This window comes from Microcebus murinus, chromosome 5, assembly GCF_040939455.1.
Source record: "Microcebus murinus isolate Inina chromosome 5, M.murinus_Inina_mat1.0, whole genome shotgun sequence".
NCBI lineage: Eukaryota > Metazoa > Chordata > Mammalia > Primates > Cheirogaleidae > Microcebus > Microcebus murinus.
In genome coordinates this window covers 86,493,135-86,515,841 of record NC_134108.1, presented here as the reverse complement: position 1 = coordinate 86,515,841, position 22,707 = coordinate 86,493,135, and the positions used below count along the sequence as shown (strand labels likewise).

General features: G+C 37.5%; 1 protein-coding gene across 1 annotated transcript in view; it reads right to left on the bottom strand.

The window, feature by feature from the left end:
• Positions 1–22,707, bottom strand: part of EYS (EGF-like photoreceptor maintenance factor) — a 1,642,296-nt gene that overhangs the window by 8,981 nt on the left and 1,610,608 nt on the right. The window contains 1 exon segment of the mRNA XM_020287130.2: positions 13,431–13,603. Within this exon segment, the coding sequence (XP_020142719.2) occupies positions 13,431–13,603 (173 nt within the window).

The following is a 22,707-nucleotide window of genomic DNA, read 5'->3' as shown; positions in this document are numbered from 1 at the left end:
CCAATTATTGAAAAGTTCAAGGAGTTACTAAATTTTAATAAATGCCACAGGTGTTTCTGACACGGGGGTCCTTGGACCATAGTTACATAAACACTGACTTAGATTTTAAGAATGCAAGCATGGTTTAAAACTTGAGTGTACTTTTAAAATTGTTTTGTAAGTATTAGTAAATTTTTTTTTTTTTTTGAGACAGAGTCTCACTTTGTTGCCCAGGCTAGAGCTCACAGCAACCTCAAACTCCTGGGCTCAAGCAATCCTACTGCCTCAACCTCCCCAGTAGCTGGGACTACAGGCACACGTCAACATGCCTGGCTAATTTTTTCTCTATATATTAGTTGGTCAGTTAATTTCTTTGTATTTATATTAGAGACGGGGATCTCACTCTTGCTCAGGCTGGTTTTGAACTCCTGACCTCAAGCAATCCTCCCACCTTGGCCTCCCAGAGTACTAGGATTACAGGCGTGAGCCACCGCGCCTGGCCCATTCAGTAATCTTTGTGAAACTTTGCTATTATATTTTATCTGTTGCTTCTTTTTTTTTTTTTTTTTTTTTTTTTGAGACAGAGTCTCGCTTTGTTGTCCAGGCTAGAGTGAGTGCCGTGGCGTCAGCCTAGCTCACAGCAACCTCAAACTCCTGGGCTCAAGTGATCCTCCTGCCTCAGCCTCCCGAGTAGCTGAGACTACAGGCATGCGCCACCATGCCCAGCTAATTTTTTCTATATATATCAGTTGGCCAATTAATTTCTTTCTATTTATAGTAGAGACGGGTTCTCGCTCTTGTTCAGGCTGGTTTTTTTTTTTTTTTTTTTTTGTTTTTTTTTTGAGACAGAGTCTCGCTTTGTTGCCCAGGCTAGAGTGAGTGCCATGGCGTCAGCCTAGCTCACAGCAACCTCAAACTCCTGGGCTGGAGTGATCCTTCTGCCTCAGCCTCCCGGGTAGCTGGGACTACAGGCATGCACCACCATGCCCGGCTAATTTTTTATATATATATCAGTTGGCCAATTAATTTCTTTCTATTTATAGTAGAGACGGGGTCTCGCTCTTGCTCAGGCTGGTTTTGAACTCCTGACCTTGAGCAATCCGCCCGCCTCGGCCTCCCAAGAGCTAGGATTACAGGCGTGAGCCACAGCGCCCGGCCTGTTGCTTCTTTTAAATGCATTTTATAGTATTTTTTAAAAACACACTTTTTATTTTAGAGCAGTTTTAGGTTCACAGCAAAACTGAGTAGAAAGTACAGAGTTCCCATACACCCCCTGCCTCAACACATGTGAAGCCTCTTTCACTATCAACATTCCCCACCAGAGTGGTAGAATTGTTAAAATTGAACCTACATTAGCACCTCATTAGCACCCAAAGTCCATCATTTACACAGGGTTCATTACTGATAGTATACGTTCTATGGATTTTGTCAAATGTATTATGACATGTGTCTACTATTCAGTATCATAACAATAGTTTTATTGCCTTAAAAATTCTCTCTTATTTGACTCTCTCTTCCCCCTGACAACTACTGACTAATCTTTTCACTGTCTCCATAGTTTTGCCTTTTCCAGAATATCACATGGTTGTTTCATATATTATGGACACTAGTTTTCAATTCATTTGGGCAAATACCAAGAAACACAATGGATCATATGGTAAGAGTATGTTTAGTTTTGTAAGAAACTGCCCAATTGTCTTCCAAAATGGTTGTACCATTTTATATTCCCATCAGTAATGAATGAGAGTTCTTGATATTCCACATCTCCACCAGCTTTTGGTGGTACGTGTTTTGGATTTTAGCTGTACTAAAAGGTGTCTAGTGGTATCTTACTGTTTAATTTGCAATTCTCTAATGATGTATGACATTGAACATCTTCATATGCTTATTTGCCATCTGAATATCTTGTTTGGTGAGTTCTTTGTTCAGACCTCAATGTATATTTTGGATAACAGTCTTCTATTAGATAGATCTTTTGCAAATATTTTCTTCCACTCTGTGGCTTGTATTCTCACTCTCTTAAAAGTGTCTTTTGCAGAGAAGTTTTAAATTTTAATGAATTTATAAATTATTTCATGGATCCTGCCTTTGGTATTGTATATACAAATTTATCACCAAAATCAAAGTCATCTAGATTTTTCTCCTATATTTTCTTCTAGGAGTTTCATAGTTTTGCATTTTACATTTAGGTTCTGATCCAGTTTGAGTTAATTTTGTGAGGATGTAAGATCTATGTCTAGATTTTTTTTTTTTTTTGCAGGTGGATGTCCAAGTCTCCACCATCATTTGTTGAAAAGATTATCCTTTCTCCATTGTATTCCCTTTTTCTTGTGTCAAAGATCAGATGACTATATTTTTTGTGGGCTGGAGTGCCATCATCCTAGCTCACAGCAACTTCCAACTCCTGGGCTCAAGCGATCCTACTGCCTCAGCCTCCCATATAGCTGGGACTACAGGCATGTGTTACAATGGTCAGCTAATTTTTTTCTGTATATTTTTAGTTGGCCAATTAATTTCTATTTATAGTAGAGATAGGGTCTCGCTCTTGATCAGGCTGGTCTCAAACTCCTGACCTTGAGCGATCCTCCTGCCTCGACCTCCCAGAGTGCTAGGATTACAGGCGTGAGCCACCACACCTGACCTAATGTATGATTTGAAATTTAGTAACTGATAGATCAGCAGAGATCAGTAAGGGATATAGAATATTTAAACAACACAATCAAGTTTAAAATCATAGACATATAGAACGTAACACTTGACCTTCCCAATACAGATTCTTATTAAAAACATAAAAAGTTTACAAATATTTACTACATAGGGGGCCATAAAACAAACCTCAATAAATACCAGAGGGTTAAATATTATATATACATTTACAGATTTGCACAGGGCACAGATTCAGAGGAAAAACATGCTAACCCTGCCTGTTCATCAGTAACAGGTAGCATTAGACCTTGTCATGATCAGTTTAATCTGTACCTTTGAGATTTTTGTTTTGGTTTTTTGGTCTATACCATGTTTGCTGAGTCTGAGCTTATTTTTGAGGTGTTCCAAGAGATCATTTAATCCAATGAAAACAATGCCAGCTAGAGTGTTGAAAGTGCTTATAAGAGTGTAAGGAGAATAGAAAATAATTTCTAATAATTTTTACTTTGAAACAATTTTTTAATAGAAAAGCTGCCATAATAAAAACTCTCTTTCACCTAGACTCTCCAATTGTTCCTATTTTATTGCATTTTCTTCTTTTTGTATCTGTCTCCCTCTCTTTCTTTGTCTCTCTCTTTCTCTGTGTATCATGTATACTCTATCATTAGATTTTTCTCCCCAAACCTTTTTGCTACAGATGCAATGTCCCATAACTACTAAATATTCCAGTAGATACTTACCCCAAATAAGGATATTCCTTCAAATCAGGAAATCAACATTGGTGTAACACTATAATCCAACTCAGAGGCCTGCTTCAAATTTCATCAACTGGTCAAACTTTTTTTCCCTTTCTGGTTTAGGGTATCCTTTAGGAATGTGTGTTACATTCAGTTGTCATGTCTATTAGGATTCCTTCAATCTGGAATAGTTCTCTATCTTATCTGTTTTCCATATTGTGACAATTTTTGAGACCGTACATTCTGTAGAATGGCCCTCAACTTAGATCCATCTGGTGTTTCTGCACGACCAAATTCGAATCATGTAATCTTTGCAGAAATGATGCTGTGCACATCAAGAGGTATATAATGTAGACCTATCTCACTACTGGTAATATTAACCTTGATTATCTGCTCATATTTGTGTTTGCCAGGTTTCTTCACTTTAAATTCTCCATTTTCCCCTTTGTAATTAATTTGTATTTCATGTGAAAGGGATCCAAGATTACATCAATATCCTGATCCTCAGCTAGCCCCCACCCACCAGAAGCATTAAGCTTCATTGATAGATGGTTGTCACAATTGATTCTTTATGTACAACATGACTTTTACATTTATTAGTTGAATTCCACTAATAAATGTATGGAAGAACTTTGCTTTATTTTCTCCCTCCTTCCTTTCCTTCCTCCCTCCCTCCCTCTTTCCCTCTCATCTTTCCTTTCTTTCTTTCTATCAGTATGGGTTCATTATTTTTATTCAATAGGTTTTAATCTGTTATTATCATAACTCCCTGATTTGGCCAGTTGAAGCCCCTTTAAGGTGGTTCCTGTGTCCTTTTGTCTTGGGTAGTTTTCCTAGGAAACAGACTCTGGGATGGAAGTTTGTGTATGGGAGGTTTATTGGGGAGTGCTCTTGGAAGCAACACCTGTGAGAGGGTGAAGGCAGCAGGAGGGAGAAGTTAGTAGCTTATTTCACAGAAAGTTCTGGAGCAAGGATGACCTCTCAAAGTTATTAATATTTCAGATTGAGGCAAGGTGTCCAGCCTTCAGGGCAACCACTCCCTCCCTCCTCTGCCTCCTCCCCATCACCTTCACATCACACAGCGTTTGGATTCAGGCTGTCACTGGGGAGGAGGGGGAACCTTGGCCAAGGTAGTTCCTTTCAGTTCTGGTGAGGGACATATTTTTGAGCTCCCTGCAGGCATTATTCCCAGTGGCTGAGGGAGTGAATACCTCCATTCAGAAAGGGGTAGGGGTAGAGATCTGTATTATGTACCCTAACATCCACTTCAAGAGGATTCAACATTGGTCTTGCTTGGTACTATGTTTATAAATTAGAAAGTAAACTTTCTTATTAAGGCACTTCAGATTACATGAAAAATTTCAGCACTTTTGGAACCACAAAAATTCCAAAAATATAGCTTTACAGCATAGTACTAATTAGATCAAAATACTATATTCCCGATTTTATTTGAGACCTTGCCTTTTTTGTTTTCAAAATACCCTGCTTGAAGTGCCACACATAAGCTGGCTCCTCCCATTTGTTTCACTGGTTTGAAATTCTAATACCTCAAAGCTGTGTGGGCAAGAATTCCAGTGTCCCAGGGTCTTAGATAAAGGATGGATCTACTTTCATAGACTATATAAGTAAAGATCTGTTTTAAATGGATTGCACTTTTTGAAACAATGCATAGATAGTTAATTCCTTTTGTTGCTGAATTATGATAATTTTTGCTCATTAAGTTTTTATAGTTTATGTAGGGTACTAAAAGTTCTGACCTTTTTGATATGAGTGGGTCTGCCTATGAAAGCAGATAGAAGCCACAAATAGGACCACAAAGGACTCTGATGCAGTAAGTAGTATCTATCATAACTTAATTATCTGCCGAACATTTCTTCTATTGTTCATTTTGAGGTAGAATTTGGGGAAAGTCCAGGTTTTCCAGTGACTCATACAAAATTTTCCTGATAGTGAATTATCTTTGGGAGACTTTACTAATCAATATAGGTTACTTAAGAAGAAAGCACCAAGATTATTCTTGGATAACTGATCTACTGGGTTCTGGCCAATAGCTAGAGGGTTGGTCTGTGTAACGGGGCTATTTCAGAAGGGATAGTTTTCTGAGAGGAATAATAACTAATAATTCAGGTGACTGACTTCCATATTGCACAAACTTCACTCATGGCCATCACTTTTTATTGTTTATTATAAATAGGACCCCCTCAGAAAAATTAATATTTATGTGTATCACTGTTTAACAACTGCAGCATTAACTGGGACCAGACCGGTACAATATAGCGAAAAAGAAAATGGAATAAGCTGTAGTGAAGCGGAAACACTTGGATTGCAATGATGTGCCATATTTGATTTGTGAAATCTATAGATATCTAAAACAGGCAATATTCTGAGTAAAGATATTATATGTCTTCAAAACACTTAAGAATGGGTGATATGGAACATCAGAGGAAAGTGTTTTTAACATGAGCAAAGGATTGCTTCAGGGAGAGCACAGCTGACACATTGTCAACGTAAAGGGAAAGATCCAAGGATTTGTCATGGTTTGTTGAAAGTGCTGGACTAGGTAGGAGGCATTCAAGATGTAGCTTGATTTTTCGCTATCATTGCCCTTCAGATATGTCTGAGAATATTCCATTCTCATTCCTGGATGATATCTTGGGCAAATCCCTTAGCTTTCTGATCATTTTTGGGTCTCAGTGAAATGTTCTCATTTTCTGGTACAAAGAAATTCCATTCAATCAGAATCAAAACCCTAATCTCTCACCTAATTCTAAACGTCTATCCTTTCCCCACAGCTCAGATCTGACTGAAGCTTGGAAAGCTGTAGTAGGGAAGTGGGGGGAGTGGTATGTTTTTGTTTTGCTATTTGTACAGTCGCTTGTTCTCTTCCTTCACTTTCCACTCTTTTGCTTTTCCAAGATCACTGTGGGAATCAGTGATAAGAAGACAAGGCAAGGGTCATTGTTGTCTGCTGCTGTTTGTAGCTTTCTCTCACCTGTCTAATTTCTTCTGTCGTGGAAGACGCTCTTTTGCATCTTTGAGTGCTTTTCAACTCCCCAGTTGTACCTCTGTCCTCAGTTCTTGAGAAGACTGATGTACCTTGCTTGACGTTTTATGAATCCCAGTCAGCTTTTGCTCTTGTGAGATGCCTCCAGACTCTTTCTGCTTTAGACAACTTAACCATTTTGGTCAAGGTTCTTTCAAGGAGACTTAAGCCTATTTATCTTGGTCATGTGTGCATGGCTTTTGGCCTGTACTCTGTGGAAAGGCACCTCCACTCTCCAGCTGTCCTGCCTCTAGCTCTGCCACTAGGAAAAGCTACAGCCAGCCTCTTGCCTTTAGGCTACTTTGAGTGTGGGTCAGGCACTGGTCTTAAGTTTTCTCTCACTCCAGGGATATAGGTCTGATTTTTTTGACATCTCTTTCTCCCATTCTCCATGCCAGTTTCACAGCTAGTGTCAGCTCAGCACAAACTGATAACCCAGGGAAGGAAATGTTAAACTTTCCTTCTGGCAAGCATCCATATTTTCTCTGTGTACATTTTGATGCCCTTCTCATTCATTTTTTGGATATATTCTAACTCACCTTCCTACTGCCAGCAGTGTTCTCCAAAAAAGTCCCTTTTCTCTGAATCAATTCTATTCTCTTAATTGCCCTCCCCCCACAATATGGGCTGGGAGCAGGTGATAAGCCAGTAGTACTACCTATTTACATCCATCTTTCTTTCTTTCTTTCTTTTTCTTTCTTTCTTTCTTTCTTTCTTTCTTTCTTTCTTTCTTTCTTTCTTTCTTTCTTTCTTTCTTTCTTTCTTTCTTTCCTTCCTTCCTTCCTTCCTTCCTTCCTTCCTTCCTTCCTTCCTTCCTTCCTTCCTTCCTTCCTTCCTTCCTTTCCTTCCTTTCCTTCCTTTCCTTTCTTTCTTTTCTTTCCTTTCCTTCAGAATCTCACTTAGTTGCCCCAAGTAGAGTGGAGTGGTGTCATCATAGCACACTGTAACTTCAAATTCCTGGACTCAGGCAATCCTCTTGCCTCAGCCTCCTGAGTAGCTGGGATGCCCAGCTAATTTTTCTATTTTTAGTAGAGATGGGATCTTGCTCTTGCTTAGCAGGTCTTTGACTCCTGAGCTCAAGGGAACCTCCCACCTCGGCCTCCCAGAGTGCTAGAATTATAGTTGTAAGCCACCGGGCCCAGCCTTTACATATTCTCTATGAATTATCTATCACTTTTCACTCAGCATAATGCCCTTAAAATCCAACTGAATATCTGCATGATTTAATACTTTGTTCCTTTTTATTTCTGAGTAGTATTCTGTGGTATGGATCTATCCATTTGTTTAACCATTCATCCATTGAAGGACATTTGGATTATTCCAGTTTAAGCTTCTATTAATATGATCATTCATGTTTTTGTATGGATGTAAGTTTTAATTTTGTTGGTATAAATGTCCAGCAGTGTGACTGCTGGGTTGTGTGGTTACTGAATGTTTTGTTTTATAAAAAAACTGCCAAACCATTTTCTATAGTGGCTGTACCATTTTATCTTCTCACCAACAATGTGTAAGAGACCTAGTTTCTTCACACCCTTACCAGCATTTGGCACTTTCACTATTTTTAATTTTAGTTATAATAGCTGTATAGTGATATCATTTATAAACTCTTTTTAGACTTCTGGGTATATATAATACTTAATGTACTCAGCTTTGAGCCCTCAGCCTAAACTCTTAGACAACAAGAAAACTTAGATTTAATATCTCATTGCACAGTGATTCATATAACTTCTGACTTTGGCTAAGATTTTCCAGGAAGGAATTAGAATACTAATTAGAATTCAAAAAGAGTTTGGCAGCAGTATCAGCTTGAGCCTGAGATATATCTTCAGATGTGTTTCATATCTATTGGGCATGTCTGGCGAAATGATGGTGTCTGCCAGAAATCTATTTGTATGCAAGACTTTAAGGAAACTCTCCGAAGTTTCCTAGGAGATCACTCATCTCAAAGAAAGACTTTGCCTAGTAACTAAGCCTCCCAGTTGTCAGATGGAAGGGCAGGGTAAATTTTGTAAGCTGCATGATATTTGCCAGTTGGATTGGTCTGCTAATTTTATGCGCAGTTTTGTCTCTCGAGTTATATATACCTAAATTCAGCATGGGAAAGTAGAGGAGGCTACAATTAAAGATACTAAAAGGGCATTCTTGCTAAGATTTTTGCAAGACATTGAGGTTTAAAAGAAGAACTGTCTGAGTACTCTTGAAACCAAGCATAAGAAAAAAAGGAAGAGAAGTCTCCACACTTCTGTAAAAAACACAGTTGAATTCTGGCACCTTGATGTCCACAGCAGTGATGGATAAAGGTCCCCAGAAGGAGGTTTTGTCTGGGGGTTCTGGAAACCACCAGGCTGCAACTTGCAGCAGCAGTAGTAAGGGAAATGAACAGATCTTTAGGCATTAGGAGGCTGCAATTTAGGTTTTGAAAGTAGTGAAGTGCCCCTAAGAAGCATATATCAAATAGTGAAATATGAAAATACCTGGATTACAAATATATTTCAGCAGCTTCCCTTTTCTTTTTCATTATGATGTATTTTTTTCTCATATGTATATTCTATCTTGTTTAGGTTTAAGCATACTTTAATTTTTAATTCATCAGCTGAGCTGTCTTAAGTTACCAGGGTACTGTGCCCACATCATAATTTTTTATACCAAGTGTAGTTTTAAAAGGGGGGGGGAACCACTGTTTCTCCCTTTTTCTTGCTGCTTTAATGAGGATGAAGGGTGAGTTTCATTTTTCTTTTCTTTTTTTTTTTTTTTTTTTGAGACAGAGTCTCACTTTGTTGCCCAGGCTAGAGTGAGTGCCTTGGCGTCAGCCTAGCTCACAGCAACCTCAAACTCCTGGGCTTGAGTGATCCTTCTGCCTCAGCCTCCCGAGTAGCTGGGACTACAGGCATGCGCCACCATGCCCGGCTAATTTTTTATATATATATCAGTTGGCCAATTAATTTCTTTCTATTTATAGTAGAGACGGGGTCTCGCTCTTGCTCAGGCTGGTTTTGAACTCCTGACCTTGAGCAATCCGCCCGCCTCGGCCTCCCAAGAGCTAGGATTACAGGCGTGAGCCACAGCGCCCGGCCTGGAGGGTGGGTTTCAGATGTACACTAAGTGTGCTACTATAGACAGACCTTTTCATTTTATATCAGTGTCCCTTCCTCTCCCCCAAAGTTACTAATCAGCCTCCAGCAGTATCTGCTTCTCAAAACTTGGGACAAATTAATTATGTCCCCACTTGCTGTGTCCTAAAATCACACTCTTAACATTTTCTACAGATTTTAATGCTTTATGCATATACCTGTCAGATGAGGTTCTTTAGAATAAATGCAGTACTTGACTTTAGTTTCCATTGGAATGTTGGACTAGTTAACATGATTTACCCTATCTCCATCATGAAAATAACTAAAAATGCTAGATATATTATTCTAAAACATCTTTGCAATAAATTGATGATCTAGCAAGAAAGAAAAAAAATTCAGATGCTAAAAAAAAAGTAAATAAAAGGAAACAGAAGCTAAATAGATAAATAGAATGAAAAAGCCAGGTTTTACCTTGAGTATATTTGTCAAATCTGCTAAACCCAACATTCAATCTTCAACTGTCCAAGAGAGAGCAAGTTTCCTACATTATGGCCCTTTATACTTAAAAATTTAGGGCTATTCTCTTATATAACTACAGTACAGTTATCATCTTCAGTAAATTTGACATTAATATGATACTCTTGTTTAGTCTAACGTTAACATTCAAATTCTTTACAGCTGACTCAATAATGTCTTTTATAATAATTTTCCTCCAGAGTATACGACCCCATCTAAACTGAGATCTTGCATTGAATTGTCATGTCTCTTTAGTATCTTTTAACCTAGAATATTTCCACAGCCTTTCTTTGTCTTTTATGACATTGACATTTTTTGAAAAATATTTTTCTTCCTCTGTTTTTTGAGAAGAATGATCATTATTTTGAGTTCGTCTGGTATTTCCTCACGATTAGATTCTGTTTATGCATTTTGGCCTAAATATTGTATAGATGGTAATGTGTTCTTCTCAGGAAATCACATCTGGAATTACATGATGTCTATCTGTCCTTCGTTGATTAAGTAAATTTTGATCATTTTAGTCAACATGTTGACTTTTTTATTTTATAATATTTCACTGTACAATTATTGTGTTTTTTCTTCCTTGCAATTCATATGCAGTCCATGGGGATATAACTGTAAGATCGTGCAAATCTATTTTTCATCAAAACTACCCCCTAGATGTAACATCCATTGATGATTCTAGCCTGAGCCAGTCTTTATTTTGATGGATGCAAAATGACTATTTTCCAACTCTACCCAATCCTCCACAATTGCCAGTCAGCTCTTAGCATTCTACTGGAAATGAGCACTCTCTTCCCTCCCATTTATTTATTCTGTCTAACCATCTATCTATATAACAATCATCTAGCTATTTACTATTGGTATGAAATCATGAATCTCTATTTTTCCAGTGGTTTATAATTTGTTACTGTGCCCAATTATTTTGGTAGTGAAATCATCCCAGATCAGGCTAGTGAGAGCCCGTTCAATCTGATTCCTGTATTCTGGTGATAAGCCCCCATAATTTTTCAGAGAACTTTTTTCTTTTCCTCATGTAACAATATGTTCCAGGCTCTTTTTGTACCTACATGCCGAAACACTGGATTAAGCCATTTCTCTGAGGATATCTGGTTCTTTTTAAAGGGGAATGGTATTAAGAACGAAGATATGGGTATGAGGTATGTTCATTGCTACTGGAGTATCTTTGCTTCTTGGCTCTTTCAGTGGACAGAACTATGATATATATGCACATATATATTCACACACATTCACCTACAAATACATAAACACAAACACATATGCACACATGTCCAAATAAATATATTGGATTTTTTTTGAAATTTTTACTGTGGTCAAATATACATAAGAAATTTGCCATTTTAACTATTTTTAAATGTACAATTTAGTGGCAGGAATTATATTCACAATGGTGTGCAACAATCACCACTATCTATTTCCAAAACTTTTCATCCCCCAAATGGAAACTCTGTAACAATTAACCAATAATTCTCCATTTTTCCTTGCCTCCCAGCATCTGATAACATCCAGTCTACTTTTTCTCTCTATAAATTTGCCTATTCTAGATATTTTACATAAATGGAATCATACCTTTTGTGTCTGGTTTATTTCACTTAGCATAATATTTTCAAGTTTTATCCATGCTGTAGCATATATCAGAACTGAATTCGTTTTTATGGCTAAATAATATTACATTAAATGTATATACTTCATTTTGTTTATTGATTCATCTGTTGATGAACACTTGTTTTTTTTTCTACCGATTGGCTATTGTGAATAAGGCTGTCATGAACATTAGCATACAAATTTGGTTTGTTCCATTGTTATGTTCACTAGCTCTTGTGTTACTTGTCATATTATTTCTTTCAGTTTCTGATAGTTATTCCTTTGGGAGTGAGAGAGGTTCTTATCTTGGTAAAGCTTTGGGTACTTTGCTGTTTACTAAAGAACCAACCATTCCATGAAAACCATCACGACCAGTTTTTATTATCTTATAGCTATTAAGCTGAAATGTTTAACAAATATTTTTTGCTCTGCACTGTATGATGGGTGCTAGAGATTCAACAACAATGAACCAAAAACAGGCCTGGTCACTGCCCTCAGCTCTATGAAAGAGAATCAGTAAAGGCTTCCCTAAAGTAGCAAGGTCTGAGTTGAGATCTAAAGGTTGAGTGTTAGCTGGGTGTGGAGGGGAAGATGAGAGCATTGTAGGCAGAGGAAAGAGCAGGTGCAAAATCCCTCCTCCAGGAAAGAGTGTGGCATATTCTAGAAACGAATAACCACCGTTTCTTAAAGACCAAGACCTATCCATAATGTCATTATAAAAGAGAACGATTTCCACGAGTCAGACATAAAACTCATCATATTATAGTCGCACTCTAAGACATGATTAAAAATTTCTTTCTCTAAATCACTACTATTCTAACTCTCAATGTCTATTTATCAGCAATTTTGACTTTTGGAGAATTAAACACACATAGAATCTCAAGGAATGTAAGAATAAGAATATTTGCATTAATATATTTGATAAAGTGATCTGAGAAGGATTAGATTTGTTCTTATCACACATATGAATATAATATTATGGTAAAACCCCCCCAAAATGCAAAAGTGAATATAGGACAATTGGTGATTGGCTCCTGTACTCTTTCTATCCCAGTCTCTGTTTTTTAAAAGGTGGAGAGGAAGCTAAAGCTTTATTGCCTAGATGGAGGGTGAGGCAAGATAGAGAAATAGTAGATAATTCAGTCTCAGGAAGCCAGGAGATAGCAGGTGGGTCCCCATGTTCCCTTTATTTTTCAGCTCCCTTAACTGGGAGTTTCTTGGAAGCCCTATTACTGTTTTGGTAGTCCCAGCTGGGGATTAAAAAGAAGACAGATCTAGAAGTAACCTTAGCACTAGTTATAGCCCAGATGGGGAGGACACAGGAGATAGCTGAGCTCCCTCAGAGGCATGACCATAATTTGCTCTGGTGGGGAGGACATTATTGCTCCTTGTTGTTCCCACTGGACTTGGGGCCATCTCACCTCCCAAATTTCCCTTCTTTCCCTCTGGCGCTGATGGCCTTGGGGCATTCTTGAGAGTTTTGAGTCAGATGGAGGGTACAGAGGGGAGAAGCTCAAAGGTGGAGTCTTATTCTGGAACTGACTTATGAACTTAGGATCACTTGATTTAACTGCATTTAGCACAAAACTTCTAAACAGGGTGTTCAGAGGTAATGAAGCAATACTAAATATAAAGCTGTATTTTCGTACTACTGAATTTTGAGTACTTATTCTATCTGTGAAATATAATGTCTAATATGCTGGGGAGAGAGGAGAGTGGACTCTAATTTTATTATATATTTTTTTCTTTTTTACTTACCAAGAGGAAAACTGACTTTGCAGTTCCTAAATGTAGTTAAATCTGTGAGCAAAATGAGTTGAAATTCTGCCTCACCTTGTTCACAGTAGACTCCAGTGGTTCCTAAAGGACAGTAGCAGGTGTATCCATGAGGTAAGGAAATACAGGTTGCTCCTTTGCTGCAGTGGTGTGGAGGGTCATGTTCAGGATCGCAGGTGGAAACTGTCTCCGTACAGAATGCTCCTTTCCACCCAGTGGCACAATTGCAACTGTAGGTTGAGAGAAAAAGGAGCACAGTTTGAACACGTGAGCAGAGATGGATATACGCTTGTGTCTCACTCTGTTGTTAACTTTTAACCGAGGTTCCAAGGTATCCAAGTGAATTGTGATTCAAACTACCAAGACCCAAATTGTCAAAGAAAAGAGTTAATAATTAGCTTTAGGGTTACTGGACTCCACAGAGTCTAGTATGGTTTAGAGCATGGAAATGGAAAGAATTTAGTAAGAATCATCTCTTTGGGCAAAACCATATTGTAAGTCCCTCTCCCCACTGCCACACCATCACCAAATCTATGCATGGTGTTGCTGTCTCCTACCCTCAAGCCTAGAGAAAAAGGATTCAGTAGGACCACTTGGAGAGCTTGACATTTGTTCCCTGACACTGGTGAATGCACAGGCCTAGCTCCTGGGGCTGCAGGAGGACACGCAAACCTGTCAGAGGTGAATCCCAGGGAAAGGATGTGGCACTCATATTATACTTAGAAACATCAGCTTGAGGACATATGAAAATGGATCTTGCCTGAGAGGTGTCCTGCTGCCCAAAGAGACCTCGGCAGTAAGAAGCAGTCAGTTTATGGCTGGAGCAGAAGCTGAGGAGTAATGGGGAGTACTCGTGTGGAAGAGACACGTTATCTAGGATTAGAGAGTGATATTGGGAGGGGCCCAGCAGCGGAGGATCTGATGGATCCATTAAAGGTAGAGTTTCCAGATAAAATGCAGGGTGCCTAGTTAAACTTACATGTTCAGATAAACAATGAATACATTTATTAGTGTAAGTATGTTCCATATAATATTTGAATTTCAGGTTAACAATATTCGAGATATATTAAAAATTATTTGTTGTCTGGAATTCAAATTTATTTGGGCACCTGGTATATTCTTCCTTTCATTTTTCCCCTGCTCCCTACATCTGGCAACACTACGCTAAAGGGCACATGAAAGAAAAAGCTAGCTTTAAATTACTGTCCATAAAGCAATAAACCCTCTGAAAATAGTGCCAGTAAGGAAAGCACATTCTAGGATGGGGTGTGGGATGGAGGCTCAGAATCTACTAGGCCGGCCAAAGACAGCAGCAGATCGCACCTCCTTTCCAGATCTTCCATTTAAGTCATAGACCCTGACTGGATTTAGGGCAATTTATATGCTTGCTGGATCTAAGTTAATAGTTATGCAAAAGAAAAAAAGTTTGAAAAATTGTATAGGGTTCTCCAAAATGGAGGCAAGCTAATACAGTTAATCTGCAACGAAATTTCATACGATTTTGATTATCGTTTGAAGAGCACAAAATGTGTAAAGACATTTCATTCAAAAAATAGAATGAGTTACTAATTTCACAAAAGCACTAAAACTATTATCATAAATTCTTATTAAAGAATTTTTAGGCCGGGCGCTGTGGCTCACGCCTGTAATCCTAGCTCTTGGGAGGCCGAGGCGGGCGGATTGCTCAAGGTCAGGAGTTCAAAACCAGCCTGAGCAAGAGCGAGACCCCGTCTCTACTATAAATAGAAAGAAATTAATTGGCCAACTGATATATATATAAAAAATTAGCCGGGCATGGTGGCGCATGCCTGTAGTCCCAGCTACTCGGGAGGCTGAGGCAGAAGGATCACTCGAGCCCAGGAGTTTGAGGTTGCTGTGAGCTAGGCTGACGCCATGGCACTCACTCTAGCCTGGCAACAAAGCGAGACTCTGTCTCAAAAAAAAAAAAAAAAAAAAAAAAAGAATTTTTAAATAGAAAACGCGAATGTCATTACTTTAAAAGTGGTGATTGCACCATCTAGTGGTGAAGAAAGATAAAACATAAAAACAAAATTAGTGCCTTAAAGACCTCACCATGGTAAAATATTTTATTTATTTTTAAAATAAATTGTATTGTGTATATTGAAGGTAATGTTATGAGAATAAAATATGTGTTTTGATATTAAAATAGCATAAATCACATTAAACATAATATATTAAATAATATAGATGCTATAAACTTATCTGAAAAATAACAACTTAAAGTAGAACCTTTTATAGTTCCTCTCAGAATCTTTAGGTCTAAACAATTATCTATGACAATTATCTATGTGTTTAAAGATTTAGAAAATAACTTTCAAATACTATATACTACTTTCTTTTTTTTTGAGAGAGAGTCTCGCTTTGTTGCCCAGGCTAGAGTGAGTGCCGTGGCGTCAGCCTAGCTCACAGCAACCTCAAACTTCTGGGCTCAGCAGTCCTGCTGCCTCAGCCTCCCGAGTAGCTGGGACTACAGGCATGCGCCACCATGCCTGGCTAATTTTTTGTATATACATATTTTTAGTTGGCCAATTAATTTCTTTCTATTTCTAGTAGAGACAGAGTCTCGCTCAGGCTGGTTTCGAACTCCTGACCTTGAGCAATCCGCCCATCTCGGCCTCCCAAAGTGCTAGGATTACAGGCGTGAGCTACCGCGCCCGGCCTCAAATACTATATACTACTTTCTTACACTATATTTTAAGAGAGATTTTCATTAGAATGTTTTAGTGCAAGGTCAGATTTTCTTTTTGTTCCCTGGCTTCTTTAGCACCCTGTGAAATGTAGATAATAAAACTTTTCAAATTTGCATTTGTTATTCCCCACTTTGGGTGATATTTTTCTAACCCTTAAAGTTAATTCATTAACATTTCTTCCTTTAACCACATATATACTACTCTGCCCTGAGGAACAGTACGTTTTGGAGAAGAATGTATGTGAGGGAGCTGTCCATAGAGTGGGAAAAATGAAAACAAAACAAAGAGAGGTAGGTATTCATTTAGTTAAAGAATATTTATTGTTTATTATTTTTACATGCTAGGTATCTGCTCCTGGCTCAGCACTGAGAATCCACAACACATGAGGCTCTATTCTTGACCTCATGGATTTGCTGTTTTGAAGGAATCAGATCATGGACTTGATATTTTGAAGGAATCAGATTGGTAATCAGACAATTTTAACACAATGGGACAAGTGCTAAAATGGGTACTAGGGGAGCCTGTAAGAAGGTCACTGAAGAAGTTTTAATGAATTCTGGGAAGGCTTCCAAGGGGAGATTTGCCTCCACAAGCGCATGCATAAGCAGTCGGGGCAGGAGAAGGCTGGAAAAGGAAACGAGTGCCCACAGACTTTGAACAGATGAGCGAGAAATGACATGACTGATGAGGCACATGATTGCCATGAAGATGGCTGCATGGTGTGACAATAAGCTCTCTGGTGATGTAATTTTAACCTTAGTGGGGTCTTACTATATTTCTGCTACTAGAAAAGGGGCTGGCAACCTTTTTTTACTGAGAAATCATTAACATTATACAGAAAAACTGTTTTCTTATTTCAAGACTATTCCAAAAATGTTATATATTTTGAATTTCCAATACATAAACAATAATTCATGGGTTCTCCTGCCTCTAAACATGTAGAGATGGTAACACAGAAGAAAATATTAGACAATTTAGAAATCCAAGTGACAGCTGGTCATGATGGTAATCAAAAGTTGAATATTGGAATGTGTTTTTACTGATATCATTATTTTACTTCTGTGCTTTTAGAATGAAAGTGATTTAAATTTCTAAATTGCAGATAAATTGTTTAGTTCCTACTGTCAATTTTATAGCTCAGAGACATGAATGGGGTAATTTGTTCTCATTACTATAGAAATTCAACATGAAAAATTTAATTTTCTTGTGATTAGGCAATTCTAAGACTGTGAGAGTTTAGGATGAACGTAAGCATATAAAAATTAACCAAAAATGAGATAATAGAAGTTTTAATATTCTTTTTTTTTTAATTCACTTAAACATCATTTACTCACTACATATTCGCCAAAGAGGATGTATGGAGCACCACTGCACTTTATTGCCAGTGTGAATACAAAACAGAAAACATAGTGCCTACCACCCTCCCCAGGCCTTGAAACTTTATTCAGAGCAAAGTTTTTATATGAAGCATATGTATAAAATATAATTCAAAGTTTATTGGGGCTTTACGTTAGTGCCAGGCACTGTTTTAAGCACTTTATAGGTAGTAACTCATTTAATTCCCACATTAACCCTATAAGACAAATACAATTAGCCCTCAGTTTGCAGATGAGAAGCTAAGACTTAGAATAACATAACCTCTGCTTAACCTACTCTTTCTGATTATCTATCAAATATGGATTCCGATTGCTTTGGATAAAAGAGATTGTTGCATACATGTTGAGGCTGCGAGGATAACAGTACGTTCTTGGAGAGAATTTGCCTTGAGCTGGAACTGTAAAAAAGTTATGGTTACAGATCTGTGGGTTTTCTATGCATAAGAAAAAGCACAGACACTGTACTTAAAATGAAATCTATGTGGTGTGATGATAAGGTCATATGAATAATAGAATAAATGTATGGAATTTAGCAATAGATGATCACATGGCCTAAAGGACTCTACTTCTGTATATACAGCTTATTTCTGTGCTATTTAAAGGAAAAGGGAAATATAGCTGAGTCACCTTCTCATTAGGCCATTGGTTTTGTTGGATGGCTTCATTCGTATCAAATTGCTTTCCTTTATGGTTTATTTCTGTTTGAGTAACAAGTTGGAAGAATAAGGTAAGTATGGTATGATGGATATCATTTTACCTGACAAAATTTTCTGGATGTTAAATGATATGCTCAAAATTTGAGCCTTTGAAGAATATACAATCAAGTGCTAAAACAAATGAACCTCATCATACACTAAATTGTGATGACTTGTCAAAACTCAACACTCTTGCAAGGAAGGGTTGCTATAATCACTTTACCTGCAAAATTCCCTCATGGTCTTTCTTTCTTTGCTGGTGAGACACTCACTAAAGTCTTTGAGGATATAGAGTGTAAGAAGGATGAGATAAAATTACTCTTTACATACTAATGAAAATACTGGCAGTTGTCTCTAGGCCTCATTCCTCATAGTTCTGTTCTTCAGCTGTGAGGGCCTCCACATTTCTTTCCATCCATGCTATTTTTTTGTGTGTTATTTGTCCAGCAGAATTTTCCATATAACGCATTTGGCTGTTTATATCCTTATAATGTCATTTATTTTGCTTTATTTTCCATAAACTTATAGATAGAGAGGCTTAATTAGATTCAGGTTCAGGTTTTCAATGTTTTATAGATGGTGTTGTAGAGTCCCAGCTGCATCACATCAGGAGTCATGCAATGTTGGGTTATTCTACACTTAGTTATGTTATGATCTAACAGTTGGTTAAGGTGGTGTTAGATTGACCCAACCATATATAGTTTTATATCACTCTTTCACTTAATAGTTCAAGCAGCCATTATTTTGTTGAAGGTTATGTTTTACATGTCTATGGTGATGTTTCTCATGTCTACTATTTATCTGGCACTTACTAAGTTCTATGAAGAACTACTTCTTATCAATTATCTGGTTAGTTAGTATTAATTTTCTTTTCTTTTCTTTCTTTCTGCCTTATTTTTTTTTTTCAGACAGTCTCACTCTGTCGCCCTGGCTAGAGTGCAATGGCATCGTCATAGCTCTCTGTAATCTCTAACATCTGGGTTCAAGGGATCCTCCTGCCTCATCCTCTGGAGTAGCTGGGACTACAGGCGTGCACCACCATGCCTGGCTAAATTTTTCTATTTTTAGTACAGACAAGGTCTCATTCTTGCTCAGGCGGAGTGAGACCTCCTGAACTGTCAAGCAATCCTGCCTTGGCCTCCCAGAGTGCTAGGATTACAAGCATGAGCCACTGTGCCTGGCCCAGTATTAATTTTCTATTGCTGCATAATAAATTATCCCAAAACTCAGTGACCTAAAGCAACAGTAAACATTTATTATTATTACAGCCTCATAATAGGTCACTCTGCTTGCTGGCTTGCCACCTGTAATTCATTTTCTATACAACTACCAGAAGAGATATGTAAAATACAGTCTGATCATTATTAAAAACAGTTTGGTGCAAAGCATAATTTAATACTTTAATTATTAAAAAAAGAAGAAGCTGCCATGACATTTTGACTTGCTTTGGGAAGTCATAAATTGTCATTTTGAGCATATCTTATTGTTCACACAGGTCAGCCCCATTTCAGGAAGGAAAGGACTACAGAAAGGAGAATCTACTAGGAAGCAAGAATCACTGGGGGGTTACCTGGAGGTTGGATACCACACTCTAAAAGTCAATCTTTGTAGGAAAGAAAAGTTCAACAAATCCATCTTTACTTTAATCAAATTCCAGAATAACGAGTAGTATTCTAGCAACCTTTATAAGTAATGAGATTTTATTCCTTAAAGGGGGAGTATCATCACAACTATGTGTATTTCCTATATTGACGTGTTTAACTCCATTGCAGGCATTACTCTCTGTGATTTTGAAGTTGCCTTATCTTTGACCAGTGGCAGTCCTTTTAAATTGGTTCGTGTGTCTTCGGAAATGACTCTAGTAGTCTTTGTTAACATTCTTTCTTTCAGACACAAAAAGACATCCAGGCTCATATACATCCTAGAGCTAAACATCCAATTCTCCAAGAGGTCTTGGTTCCAATTTAGTGGAAAATGGTATTTGAAAATGACAATTTTGGCACTAAAGGTATTCATCGATACTGTGTCATTACTATTTCTAGATCTTTTTAGTGTACATAGCTAGGAAATAAAAATTTTAATAGAAAAACTGTCATGAACTCATACATGATTTCCAGTTCAACTTAAAAACTAGAAGGTTTTTATTTCTTTGATTGTATACCTATATCTCTTATGCCAAAAATTTTAGTTTCTAGTGATAAATCCACTTGGTTTATATCTATCTATCTATCATCTATATTGCTATTTGGCTATTTTTTTTTTTTTTTGAGACAGAGTCTCACTTTGTTTTCCAGGCTAGAGTGAGTGCCGTGGCGTCAGCCTAGCTCACAGCAACCTCAAACTCCTGGGCTCAAGCGATCCTCCTGCCTCAGCCTCCCGAGTAGCTGGGACTACAGGCATGCGCCACCATGCCCGGCTAATTTTTTTTTATATATATATCAGTTGGCCAATTAATATCTTTCTATTTATAGTAGAGACGGGGTCTCGCTCTTGCTCAGGCTGGTTTCGAACTCCTGACCTTGAGCAATCCGCCCGCCTCGGCCTCCCAAGAGCTAGGATTACAGGCATGAGCCACAGCGCCCGGCCTATTTGGCTATTTTTTATCTATAGTTTCAAAAATAACAATACCAATGTTACCACTAACATAAAGAGTATAGGATACAATTTAGGATACAATATAGGATACAATTTAGAATGTCTTTATGGTTCTTTTGGTCCATAGGCTATAACCCACCATATAGTCAAAATGCTGCATTTTAAAATCAATTGAATTAAATCTGCTTGGTTATGCCATCAAAGGCAATTCCAAGTATAGGGTATCCTATCAAGTAAGCAAGAATGAGGGAGAAGGAAAGAAGGAATACTGGTACAAAGTAATGAGTTACCAGGCTGGCTATCGCTTCACAGGAAACACAGCTGATAGCTTGGTAAGGGAGGGTGTTGTTTCTTGAAAAACTGTACAAATACAAATACAATTAATTTGACTATGCAGAGAAAAAAGTATAGCAGGATTAGATAGATTGACAACATTCATGATACACCTTAACCACAGATTAAGGGATTTATATTTTGCTGTGTTGGCAATGGAAAATGAAGGAATATTTTGAGGAGAAAAGTGATAACAAAAAAAGAGAATTTTAGGAACATTCAACCTGGATTACAGTAAGGACAGTTTAGGGAACAAGATACTAGTTGGTAAACAGTTACATAGTTCAGCAAAGCAGTAAGAAAAGACTAAGAACTAAACAGACTTCTGTTTGTTTTTTAACCTTGGCTACTGACTAACAACAGACATGGTTTACTGTTTCTGTGTTGCATCAGAGCTCCTCCCAGGAGCATAAAAGCTTGACATGAACTCTGCCCTATAATACTCTCACTTGAGAAATTTCAGAGAACACAGCTGGATCTGTGTGTGCTGATAGACTTGGAGCAGGAGAGCAGGCTATCAGAACTTTACCAGAGCCCTGCACGTACTGGGAGCCTTTCCAAAGCCCAACCTCTGTCCTTACTTGGAGCAAAACTTTCTCTCATGCACCAAAACAATGTCTCCCAGCACACAGCTCTGAGGAATGGAAAGGAGCATTTTGAGTTGCTGTTTTTTTTTTTTTTTTTAATTTATACCATTTGGCTGTGTAGTATTCAGATACTTAGATCAGTTTTGAGATTTTGCTTTTAAAATTGATTCTGAGCATCAAGAAATTTATGTTTCTAGGTTGGGTCTTGCCTTTTGAGCATTTAACAAGTATTTCATCATGTGTATTAGTTATTTTTGAGGAAAAGGTTGAACTTTAGCTTTCAGCTGTCTGTAATATTACCCACACATTCAATTTAATATTACTCTGCTTTAGGTGAAAAATAAAAGTGTAAAGCCACATAAAATGAGAACCTGGGACTAGGATAAGGATGGAGGAAAATTTCTTAAACGGTATTGAAAAGTATATTTACAAAGCACGCTTTTTTTTTTTTACTTTAAAGAAGGGATTTTTATTGAGATTAGAGAAGAATTATGAAAACTGTCAAAAGGAATAAAATTCTTTGAACTGCTGCTGCTATTGGAGTTGAATGTCTATGAATGGGAGCCTTAACATTTTTGAACAGTTTTATTGAGGTATAATTTATATACCATAAAATTCATCTATTTTAAGTTCAGAGATCCATAATATTAATGTTATTATGCAATGATCACAAGAGCTACTTTTGGCTCTATACTGCTTTACTATTATAGTAAATATTTTGTGGTTAGGTCTATAAGAGGATCCCAAAACTGGCACAATTTTGATAAGGAAAGTTTTTAGAATCCTGTAAGGAAACTTGTCAGATGTATCATTCCCATTTTATGTTACTGCTTAGTCTATTTGTTATTCAGATTAAGGCGCTCATGTTTAACTCTGAGAACACCTTTCCACCCACACGGCAATTTATGAAATCCCTAGGGTTTGTGTTATGAGAAAAGCTATTTCCAATTTGGAATATGATGTGCCAACTGATAATAATGCCAACATTGCTTTTTAAAATTAAGAATAAATGAGCAGGTTACAACCAGTAGATAAAG